At 42.6% G+C, this 12,254-nt stretch overlaps 1 protein-coding gene across 4 annotated transcripts in view; it reads left to right on the top strand.

Moving 5' to 3' along the window:
* The window catches only part of CSPP1 (centrosome and spindle pole associated protein 1), a 77,673-nt gene that overhangs the window by 47,990 nt on the left and 17,429 nt on the right, over positions 1 to 12,254 (top strand). For all 4 annotated transcript variants that reach the window (XR_010794307.1, XM_066623759.1, XM_066623758.1 and 1 more), the window contains exons 18-21: positions 996 to 1,148; positions 3,242 to 3,354; positions 5,400 to 5,549; positions 6,055 to 6,204. Coding sequence is in view for 3 of the 4 variants with exons in the window: in XM_066623759.1 (XP_066479856.1) it covers positions 996 to 1,148; positions 3,242 to 3,354; positions 5,400 to 5,549; positions 6,055 to 6,204 (566 nt within the window). In the remaining variant the exon portion in view is untranslated. The remainder of the gene's footprint in view (positions 1 to 995; positions 1,149 to 3,241; positions 3,355 to 5,399; positions 5,550 to 6,054; positions 6,205 to 12,254) is intronic.

Genomic DNA, 12,254 nt, shown 5'->3' with positions numbered 1-12,254 from the left:
GATGAACTTAGCAACCTTATCATGAAAGCTTCAGATGCTGGAGGTTAAAGCACACTAAATATTAATTGATATCCAAAGAAGCCATGTATGTGTGTGTTTGATTTTTCTTTTTCCCAACAAATCAGTTCGTTCTGCAAAAGAAGCAGGCTGCTGTAAAGCAGCAAGTTATCTCTTTGACAATCATGGTAGTTTCAAAGAAAAAAGTAAACTTCTGTGAATGAACAAAGCCCTACTCCCCCCCCCCCGCACTTTTGTAGCTTGTTCAGCTCACAATGATTATTTCTACATTTATGGCCCAATCCTCTCCAACTTTCCAACATTGGTGCAGCCGCAATGCAGCCCGGAGGCAAAGGAACAAATGTTCCCTAACATTGAGGAAGCCTCTGTGACTGCCTCCCCACCAAAGGATGCAACACACACCCCATTGGCATGGCTGCACCAGTCCTGGAAAATTGGATAGGATTGGGCCCTTAGAATGATGGTTAATAAAGATTAGATTAAAAGCTGTTTGCTAGGTTTTTGTCAAATTCTGCTTAAAACACTGTGGACTGTTGACTTGCAAATAGTTTGAAGCGCTCATTACAAGTGTTTAAAATTTTAAAACTTTATCTGAATTGAGTTTGATGGTGACTTGGAGCATTTGCTGAGGTTGCATATAAAGTTTTTAAACTTCATAATATAAATAATTATTCTAAAAATAAAGAAGTAGAGAGAGGTGATAAATCTAGAGATAACCATGCACCACTGATAATTAGGCAGATAAGAGCATTACAACAACCCATACCAGCACTACAACAGGGAAAAGGAGTCCTAACAGAATTCCTTTTTTTCAGAATGTTTTTTTAAAATTTTATTGTCAATTAGTTCTTAGTAAAGCATACACCATGCAGCACTCTGTCTTAGATTGTGCCCTTTGTGTGTCTTGAAACTCTGTCATAAACATGCCTCTTGTTTGAATAAAATATTATAAATGGCTGTTTCCCCCTTTTCTTCAGCTGACTTGAATATGATGCACAAGCAAAATGAAGATGCATATCATAATCCAGAGGCAAGAGTATATGAAGATAAAAGGGCTATAGTATCTGTTGACCTAAGTTTGGCTTCCCCAAGACATGAGAATACAGATGAATCTACAAATAAACTAGCAGGTTTAAATACTGTATTTTCACTTGTAAATGTGTGTTCTGTCACTGATCAAAATTTGTTGTACGTTCTTCCTATGCTGTACTTTCCACTGAAGACAGTCCTATTTTTCCCCCTCTTTCAGTCATCTTAAGTTTGGTATAGTTGTTGAATTGGACGTTGTCTGTATCAATGCACTGATAAATATACTTATAGCTTTTTGTTCTTCAATACAAAGTGCTCTATGTGGGCCTAAGGCAGATGCCTCCAGGCATGTACAAGGTGTCCACCACCAAATGAAGAGATCATGAAAATTGCATTGGAACCACTGGATCATGTATCAGACCTCAAGCAGGTTCTGAGCTAGAGTTTCCCTGCCTTCTAACAGATGGATGTGCTGAGACTGTCAGAGAAGAAAGGGGGCAGTCCTATTTTGGAACTTTAATACAGGTCTACATGCATAGATAGAAGAGCTGGCATTTTAAAAACACATTGCATTTTGGGTTTTGCTTTTAGTACGTGAAATGGAAAAGCAGATCTTGTAATGAGTTAAGAACATTTCAGTGCATAGTATAATTGGGAATGTGATAGAATGTACCTGATTGTTTCCTAGTGTCTATGTAGTAAATAGCTGCAGCTCATGACAATATTTATGTCATGCATGGTTGTGTGCAAATATCTCCATGAAATATGTGCAGTATGCTAGACTATTTATGTTAACATTACCTAGTCAGCCATGCTGAAAACTGTTTCCAGAACAATTTCCAACATAGGATTACCCATCAGGGGTGAGAAACATGGAACGTGTAAAGGTCTCTAGGAAGTTAAAATACATTTTTAGTTCATAGAAAAGACACACATGTGCCAAGGCAGTTATTGATTATTTTTGCAATATACTGTGTTGCTTAATGGTCTTGCCATCTTGAAAGTGAAACATCTTGAAAATGTTGAAAATAGATGTCTTTCTGTGGGCTTTGTTATTATTAGTTTTGTAATTATTTTCTTCATTGACAAATTTTATTTTAAAAATACAAATAAGGGAGAAATTATAACAGAGACAGAAATCAGACTGAAATTGCCCATGTGGATGGTATTGCAAGATGCAGTTTTTTTTCCTGCAATGTTATTTTTAATAATAGCTTGAAGTATTAATAGTAGATAGTTTCATTATTGGGACAGATAAATTATATTTGTTTAAAGGTTTCAAAATACTTTGGAGGCAATCCTGTCCTCCATGGGCAGAGCCTTCACAGGCAGAGGTTTCCCATTGGCTCAGTATAGACCTGTTTTCTCCTGTCTCCGTGAGCATATAGATCAGGGGTGTCAAACTCATTTTATACAGAGGGCCAAAGTTAGCATTCATGGTGCCTGCTGAGGGCCAAAAGTGACTTCATTAAGCACAAAGTGACATAATCAAGCACATGATGACCAGAAAACTACTTTGAACTCAGAATCTCATTAGCTGCAAATGGCTGAAGAGAAAATGTGCGGAATCTTGGTCATATTTTCAAGATATGAGAGAACCCAATTATCACACTTCGAGAGCCAAATTATAAATGGGGCCGAATAAATTGCTTTTGGGGACTGCATCCAGCCTGCGAGCCTTATGTTTAACACCCCTGCTATAGATGCATTCACAGACAGCGCAAGGAGGAATGAGAGGTTTGTGCACACCTCACAACCCTCCATCTTCTTCCTCCCACTCTCTGTATCAGTTAATTATGGTTGGAAGGAGAGGATGGGAATAGTCAGAATGTTCACAGACCTCTCATTTGTAGTGGATGTTAAGATTTTTGAGCACTTGTGTGCACATGTAAGAAGGATGAGAAGAAACAAGATTATTTTGTGACTGGGAATTCTCTGTGTGCAAATATTGTCCTTGCTTGTTTTTTCTAGGGTTTTTGGGTTCTTTTGCTATAGGAGTTGCTGAGTAGCCCAGGTTGGTGCTTCTCGTGGAAATGGAATGGTCACAGAACATCACCTAGAAGTTACATTAATTGAATAAAGAGATCACATAGCTTTCTTTGGTCATACCAAATGATACCAAATGTCAATTTAAATGTTTTTTTGAAAGGACAGATTTACCTATGCTTGCAACTTCTTTCTTTTAAAAAACTAGGTTTTACATATACACAAACATCCCCATTTGCTCGAGGTAACATTTTTGGTGAGACCCCAACACCAGAACAGCTTAGGAGGCAAGAATCCTACAAGAACTTTCTTCGTTTTCAGGTCAGTGTATATTTCAGTATTAAACAAAGCAAAAGATTTTTCTAATTTGCAAACTTGAATTGATGTACACAACTTTTAAGACTTTTGCCAAGCAGTGCTGTCCACGGCCTCTAAACAAAAACATGCATTTTTTCACATAAATATTCATACTGTTTTTTCAGGAAGTGTTTTTTTCACAGTTGCTTTAGCATCTTTACGTAAGAGTAGGGAGCCTCTGACCCACAAGCCTAATTATTCTCCTTCTTCACGCGTCTGCAGTGGACTTAGCTTTCTGTGCCATGTCATCTGAAGGTGCAATTCCTGAGAGACATGAGCAACATCTGAGTTTAGGAGGCAGTTCTCACCCATGGGAGGAGAACACAGGTAGGCTCTGGTTGCAGAACCTATAGGGAGAAATCACCGAGAGGAGACTAATGCTACAATGGAAGCTGTGTTGCTGGGTGGAGTCCGTTAGACTCTACACTTTATTTCTAGGCCTGATATCTGTTTTGTTCACCAGCTTGTCATGGAGTGTTGCTACTAAAGGCAGGAATAGATTCTTCTGGGTTTCTCATATTCTCTTTGCCAGCCTAGAAAATGTTAGCATAGTTGATTTACACAGCTGAGTTTGGGAGACATCTGTTAAGAGGATCGCTTCAAGGCACATGGTCCGGAAAAAGAGAGAACTCCAGGAAGGAGGAGGGGAAGGATAGCTTGATATTAGCAATCTGCATATCAAAGAGAACTTTAGTGGAAAAGTAAGAGGGAAAACCATCATATCCCATTTGACTAGCTCACTAGCTATACTGCCCCTTTGAGATGCAGGCTACTTGTGCAGTATTGTTTCAACTTCTCCATTTCCGATAGGGAAAGCCTGGTTTTTATGGTGCAAGGTGCAGCATGATGTTGTCACTGCATTCTAGGCTTTCCTGCAGCAAAATGAAAAAGAACAATGACAGCAGAAACCAGAGACAACATAGCAACAATGAATGATAGGCCGGCCATCCCTTCAGAGTTTAACAGCCTTGTAATGCACCAATCGTAATTTATGCCCACAGTTGATAGTACCACATTCCCCACATGCTTCCATTTCGGGTGTGCATCACCAATGTTTGAACTAATTTTATTCTAGTTAGTGGATGTAACTTTAGGATAAGGTAAGAGTGAATTAATTAAGCATTGCAAATTATGTGGTATTTTCTTTAGGTAGCAGTGGGTGACTCTCAAGCAGAAATTCAGTTTGTTCATGAGAGAGACTGACTGGTAACATCTAACTGTCTGGGAATGCAAAAATATATAGATATATCTGTGTTGCATAAACATCTAATTTGCATATCATTTTTGTACAGTTGAGAGATGCCAGTTTAGAACTGCTAGATAAACTACACTTATAATTGTATGAAAAATCTATTAAGGGCTTATCTGCATCAACTGTGAAATCCTGTAATCGTTCCCAAACTCATTGGACCCTGGCACCCTTTGCACTCACAGGGTTGCCGCGCAGCCTCTTCTTCCCAGCTCGCTGGGCCGTCATAGTGTGAGAACTCTCAGGAATAGTGCAAGATGTTGGCTTGGCTAGCCAGGAAGAAGAGGCCATGCAGCATTATGCAGCACCCCTGTGAGTGTGCCGTGGTGCCCCAGGGCACACTTTGGGAACCTCTATTATAGTCCATTCCTTCCGCTCCATATGTGTTCAACTTCTGTTTGAACACTGAGTGACTTATTTTACTGTGTGGTTGAATTTTATTTTTTTTTGGCCAGTTTTGCAATAAGAAATGCTAAGGCAAGAAAGAGGGAGGTTCTCAAGCTGTTAGAGCAGGTAGCATTTATGAACTTTGGGAGGTAAATACGGTCACATGAAATGGCTGGTTGGTATCAAGGCAATCTCCAGGATGTTAAGAGGCTAACCAGAGAAAAAGGCTTTTATTTATTGAATGGAGGCAGTAGGGTTCTACTCATTAACAACAATGATGCACACCTTAAGCTACTCTGTAGAACACTCGAGGAGTAAATGTTTAGGAATGTTCTGATTGTCAATCACCAGATAATCTTGTTTTTCCTTCTAGATGGATGAAAAAAGACTAAGAGAAGAAGCAGAACGTGAAAAACGGAAACTGGAAGAAGAAAAGGAAGAAAGAGTACTAGCTGAGCAGAGGGCTAGAATACAGCGAGAATATGAAGAGGAACTGGATAAGAGGAGAAGGAAAGAGGAGGAGGTGTGGTATCTAACTTCTGTGGCCTTGATATGTTTCCTGCCTTGGAGAAAATGATGTGCCTCTCCTTTATTCTATCCTAGGGAGTTTGTGTGTGTGTAGGTAGGTTCTTGGGGAATCTCATTAGAGGAAAAATAGTAGAAGATCATTTCTGCTGTCACTTCTAAGAATTTCTACTATTGGGAATTGTAAAAAAAAAAAACCCATCTCTCTTGTGTGCCTGGTATTATCTTTCAGTACTTTCATATTACTCTCTGTTCAGTGACTAAATGAATTGTAGTAGGTAATTGATTTTTAACTCCCCCAACAGACAAAGGAAGTTGATACCCCAGTCCCTAGTTTACTTACTTGGCAGTAAGCCTTACTGGTTTCAGTGGGACGTATTTCAGCAGAAGAAGGATACCCATGGTTTGTTTTGTGTTGCTTTATGAGTGAGTGTGTGTGTATTTTACATTTTACACTGTAGTTAAAGTTTGCCAAGTTTTACATTCCATTTTTATCCTTGTAGCAAAGATTAAAAAATGAAGAACTATATCGCTTAGCTGAAGAAAGAAAAATGGAGGCAGAGAAAAAGAAAAGAGATGAAGAAGAGAGGTTGGATAAACAGTTTCAGGAGTCCAGCAAAAGAGAAAAGCATGTAGTGACTGAAGAAGAAAAGGTATTCTTCATACATTTTTTATATTCTATTCTCGTTGCCTTGGACCTACAGATTCAGGGATGCTCATCTGCTCTGCTCCCTTTTCTCCCTTTGTCTTCTGAAAATTGGCTCCAGAGTCTTGGAGAACCCCACAGAGCAGTGGTGGATTTTGGTGGATGGGGGGAGGGATTAAAAAAGGGGGCTAAAGTTAATTACCTCCCTCCTCTTCAAAAGGGAATGCCATTTGTTAGAGGGGTCTTTGAATCCAAATTTATGGCTGTTTTGAAAGTTATGAGACAAATGGCACAATATGTAGAAATAACAAACATTTCTATAGAATTTTGGATTCTCTTCTCAGTAATACTCTAATGGTTGGCATATTAAAACCGATTTTAAAAAACCTAAAACTACCACTCATTTAAATTCAAAATAATTGGAAATCTTTCTGATTACCTTTTCCCTTCCGCTTGAAGAACAGCTAAAACCCTGAAAGATAAACATGCCAAATTCTTGTTTTTACTTAGTCTGAAAATTCACAGTATAGTCTGAAAATTCAGTGTCTCAGTCCAGTCCTATTTCTTATCTCAGTATAACATTGCTGCTTTCTTGAAAAGCTCTGTTCTGATTACTTAGAACACATCTGAAGTTCTAATGTATGTCACAGAAGAAGTTCACTATGTATACTTGTGTATAGGTTGAGAAATATACAGGTGCAGCCTATTTATCCGCGTTAGTTCCATTCTGTGACTCTGCATGATAAAAACTATGCTATGCTATGTCCTGCTATGTGCTAAATTCAGTGGAGTTCAGCAATACACTGCAGCCTGACACTTCCCTAAATCTAAGATCCCTAAATCCTAAGATGGAAGAAAACTAAGGCAGCTGTTATCAATCCCCTCCACTCTGCACTCAGCCCTCCTCCTTACCAGCTGTCCTGATGAGCTTTAAGAGTCCAGCCCTATGCATTTCTACTCAAAAGTAAGCCCCATTCCAGTCAATGGTGCTTACTCCCAGGAAAGTGTGGAGAGGATTGTAGGCTAAATAGCATGCTTTGCTAACTGGGAAGGCCTGCTTGTGATTGCCTGCACCATCTCAGTGGGGGGGGGGTTGCTTGTGCCTCAGTGGGGGGGGGTTGCCTGTGTGTTTGCCTGCACCATGGGGGGGGGAATTCAGCAAACACTCCCTGGGTTTTTTAAAGCAATCCCCTCTGTTGCTACCACACCTGCCCCTGTGTGTGTGTGTGTGTGTGTGTGAGTGAGTGAGAGAGAGAGAGAGAGAGAGAGAGAGAGAGAGCTCCACCTTGCTGCATCTGTTTTGGCTACAGAGATTTTCAACCCCCCTTCCCCTCTTCAGCCTCTTTGCTGGCTCAGGGGCTCCAGGAATGTTACTGTTCCTTGCAAGGGGAACCTCTTTCAGGGCTCCAGGGCTGTTTCCCTGCCTGGGCGAGGTGGAGCCTTTTTGCAGTGTTTTGGGCTGCCTGGAAAGGGAGCCAGATGCCAGCACAGGGCAAAGGAGGCAAAGGTGTGTGTGACTTTCAGTACCCCCACCCCATTCAAGTTGAGACAAATCCACAGATAAAAAATCCGTGAATAAATAGGCTGCACCTGTATGTCTTAAAATTGATCCTAAAACCCTGGGTCAACTTATACATGCGTGTATACAAAAAGTCTGGTCATGAACTTGCTCTTAGAGCAACTCTGAAAGAGAGAGAGTCATTACACGCCCACCCACTTGTGTTTTCGGAGCTGCACAGAGTGTGTTGCAGCAACATCAGCCTGTTTCGGTTGAAAGACGGAAGCCTATATTGCAGAAGCATCAAGTAGCCCTCCATGAATTGCCTCCACAGAGGCAATAACCTCCCCCAAACTTGACTTATGCGTCCGTCATAGGAAATATATAGATGTTTTGCTCCAAACTTGCCCTCAACTATCTATGAGATCAACTTATACTTGAGTATATACGGTAGTTGCATATCTTAATGCACAAAGTGCTTTACACTTCATTCACTGATTCTCCAAGCAAGGTACATATGGGAGCAGTCCAAAAAGCTTTGAAATGTGAAGAAAAATGTTGTGGCCCTAATCCAGGGTGAAGTTAGGTCCATTGATTACATTGATTATTGACTGCAGCGAACCGAGCACACTGAACTATGTGTTGAATTGTGGACCCTGTATTCAGTGGTGTAGCTAAGGGGGTGCAGGGGGTAGCAGTCATACCCAACAAGATTTAGGGAGGCAACAAGCTGAGCTTAACACTAGTGGCCCAAATTGTGAAAATCTTGGTATGTATGTACGAATAATACCATCACGTTATATATTATTGGAAAGGTAATTTAATGCAGAGTGCAATGAAACAAACCACATTAGGATATCTGTTTTCTATCAAACGTTATGGCCAATTAACCAGCAAACGAAAACACAACTGTCTTAAGGAACAAAAAGTGAACTTTCTTAACTCAAAAACAACCTATGATTGTTCTGAGAGCCAATGAGATGTTATCATGATACAGCATGGAACCAATAAGATGTTAATATGAGTCAGCTCTCATTTCCATGTACAGTTACTCCTGCTAACTTGTAAAGAGGCACTTTCTCAAGTGGTGCTCCTCTTATATTTAGCAGGGAGAGAATAACAGTCCTGCTTCATCCCAGCACAGTGTCTCTAACCAATAAGGGGCAAACTTTTTATTTACTTACTTACTTACTTAAATTTGATTTTTTTCATGGGGGGGGGCTACAAAATCTTCTTTGACCCCAGGTAACAGATACCTTAGCTAAGCCACTGGCTGGGTGGAGGTGATAGATCAAGTGAGTGGTGAATTGCTAGGGGGGAGGAAGCAGGTTTTTCCCCAGTTTGCATGTTTTATAAAGCCTGGGCGTGATGTCACTTCTAGTTGTGACATCAGTGTCCGGTTGGACACATTTCTGGAGGAGAAGTTCATTATGGGTTACAAGTCATAGTAGGTATGTGCAAGCTCTTGGTTTTTAGAGGCAAGCTGCCTCTGATTGCCAGAAGCAGGGGGAGGGCACCAGGATTCAGGTCTCTTGTGGTTTTGTGTGCTCCCTGAGGTGTCTGGTGGGCCACTGTGAGATACAGGAAGCTGGACTAGATGGGCCTTTGGCCTGATCCAGCAGGGCTCTTCTTATGTTCTCATCACTTCTGGGGCATCATTTTGAACTCTGCACCAAGCTACACATTCATTAGTTATGCCACTGCCTGTATTTTGTGTGCCGGCCATCAAAAGATACCCAGACATGCATGTAGGGTAACTAAGGGCGCAGTCCTAACCAACTTTCCAGCACTGGCATAGCTGTGCCAGTGGGGCATGTGCTGCATCCTGCAGTTGGGGGGCAGTCATGGGGACCTCCTCAAGGTATGGCAATGTTTGCTCCCTTATCCATGAGTTGCATTGCCCTTATGTCGGTGCTGGAAAGTGGGTTAGGATTGAGCCCTAAGTCATCTAATTATATTGTAACCAGCTTTTGAGTATCTGAAAACAACCCAGAACCCAACCATGTGAACCTCCAAATGGGCTGATTCTTTTTCTCTACCCTGTATGTGAGCGTATGCTATAGGCAGTGGTTTCCAAATTTATCTGGGTCATCGCACCCCCATGGCCTCTTCTTCCAAGCTCAGCCAGGCACTACTATCTTGCATCATAAAATCTCACAGGATCCAAGATGGCAGTGCCCAAATCACATGAGATTTCATGAGATCCAGGATGGCAACGCCCAGGAGAACAGGTTGGGGGGGCTATCAGGGACATATTGCGGCACCCCTGTGAGTACGCTAAGGCATTGCAATGCACACTTTGGGAATCCTTGGTTATAGGTGTTGATAATGCAGAAAGCTTCCATAGCAGTTGCTTCTTCATCTAGGTTTGCTAACTGAAAGCCCAAGCAGGCTTTGGTCACAGCCTGTTATTTTGCAAAGAACCGCCTTGGGTGTTGCAGTGGTTAGTGCTAACCTTTTGGACCACGCAGATCTCTATTCTGGATAATTTCCAATAATTAAAGCATAGCTGGCAACACCAAGGTCTGTTTTAACATGTTAAAGGAAAATGGGATGTTTGTATTGCTTCTGTAAAATGTGATTTTACATTTACTAAACAGACTTTGAAGACCTGATTGGTCAAGGCTTTGCAGTGCATGATGAATGCCTGTTGTGCTATAAGTGAAGCAGCTTTTGGTTTCCTGTTGAGCGTTTTGTGTTTTTTCTTTTTTAAATAGCACATTGGGGGGGGGTGTGTGATACAGATCGTGTGCCCCCAACCCAATGTTAGTTATTTACATGTGTACTATATAGCCGCTATACTGTTTTTAAAAATTTGTTAGCATGGTTGCCCTCTTAACTCCTTTGTTAGATGACTGTACATAAGCTTTTGAAATGCTATCAGTATCCTCTTCATAGATCCAGCAGATTTCAGACTGTGCCAGTGAGACTGTACCAGTAGTAAAGTACCACATATTGAGCATAGTCCCTAGAACAGTCAGAAGGCAGCAACAATTGTGGATGGAAAGGGACATGAGGCTGTTGCTGGGAAGCAGCTACTTTCATACTTTAAGTGTCAAAACGACGATGGTCCTACCCAGGGCTTTTTTTCTAATGGAACGCTGGGGCACTGCGTTCCAGCACCTTTTTGCAGGGGCCCCTCCCCTTCGGAGGCAATCCGGGGGGGGGTAGCAAAACAGAGGCATTCGCTGGGTGGGTGCTAGGGGGTGCAGGGTGGGTGGGCGCCTGGCCCCTGCCTGACCGCACAATGACTCCCTCCTGCCCCCATCTCCAAGCTCTTGTGTGAGCCCAGCCTGCCTCCCCTCCCTCCGCACTCTACTTCCCCGCGCAGCTTCCAAGCCGGTGGAGGGCGCGGGGGGCGCGTGCCGATGCCAAGGAGGATGGACAGCCAGCTAGCCAGCTAGCCAGCTAGGGAGACGGGCTGTGACACCCTTGGAATGCCCAGGTACTGGCTTGGCGGAGGAGGAGGGGAAGGAAGCTGGCGCCCCTGTGCCAATCTGCAGCTCAAGCCTAGGCATGTCTACTCAGAAGTAAGTCTCATTGTGCTCAGTGGGGCTTGCTCCTGGGAAAGGGTGCATAGCCTTGCAGCCTGAGAGACCAAGCCTATGCATGTCTACTCAGAAATAAGTTCCATTGTGTTCAATGGGGCTTACTCCCGGGAAAGTGTCATAGCCTTGCAGCCTGAGTAGACAGGCAGAGGAGGGGCTCTGAGGCTGCAGTCCTGTCCACACTTTCCTGGGAGGAAGCTCCACTGCCTCTAATGGGACTGACTTCTGAGGAGACAGCCATAGGCTTTGGCTCTGAGGCTGCAGTCCTCTCCACACTTTCCTGGGAGGAAGCCCCATTGACTCTAATGGGACTGACTTCTGAGTAGACAGGCACAGGATTGGACCCTGAGGCTGCCATCCTATCCACAGTAAGCCCCATTCCCTAAAGTAGACTTCTGAATAGACATGCATAGGATTGGGCTCTTAGGCTGCATTCCTAGGCACTTTCCTGGGAGTAAGCTCCATTGACTAGAACAAGACTTACTTCAGAGTAGACATACCTAGGATTGGGCTCTTAATCCTGGCAGAGATATATATCTGCACCCGTTTTCACATGCTAAGGGCAGGTAAAAAGGGATTCTACATGTGTACAACGTGCTGTCCAGCCTTGCCAAAGATCCTCCTCATCCTTCCCCCATGAGCATGCCCTCCGCCAGCCAGCATTTGCAGCTCCTCTCCAGCAATGCACAGCAGCTGCTCAGGGCAGCAGAGAACATACTACTGCATGCCAAGCGCCTTCCCAAAGACAGAGTATTCTGATACCTGAATTAAACCATATTTAATCGCTTGTTTGCAAATGTAGCTGTTTCTATGTGCACCTAAGGACCCCTCTCCTTTCCTGTAAGAATTCCTTTTTTGTTCTTACTCCCACAGTTGCTTAGAGTAATTTTACTACATGGAACTCATGTAAGCCATTTTTCGGAATCCATTCACTGCTTCCTCTCCTCGACGTAGTGCCACACTACATACTACACGCTACAAGTGCACCTGTACAGTATTTTTCCCCATGTG

This window comes from Tiliqua scincoides, chromosome 4 (genome assembly GCF_035046505.1).
Source record: "Tiliqua scincoides isolate rTilSci1 chromosome 4, rTilSci1.hap2, whole genome shotgun sequence".
NCBI classification, from domain to species: domain Eukaryota; kingdom Metazoa; phylum Chordata; class Lepidosauria; order Squamata; family Scincidae; genus Tiliqua; species Tiliqua scincoides.
The sequence above is the reverse complement of the archived record's forward strand: the minus strand, read 5'-3'. Positions and strand labels throughout refer to the sequence as shown.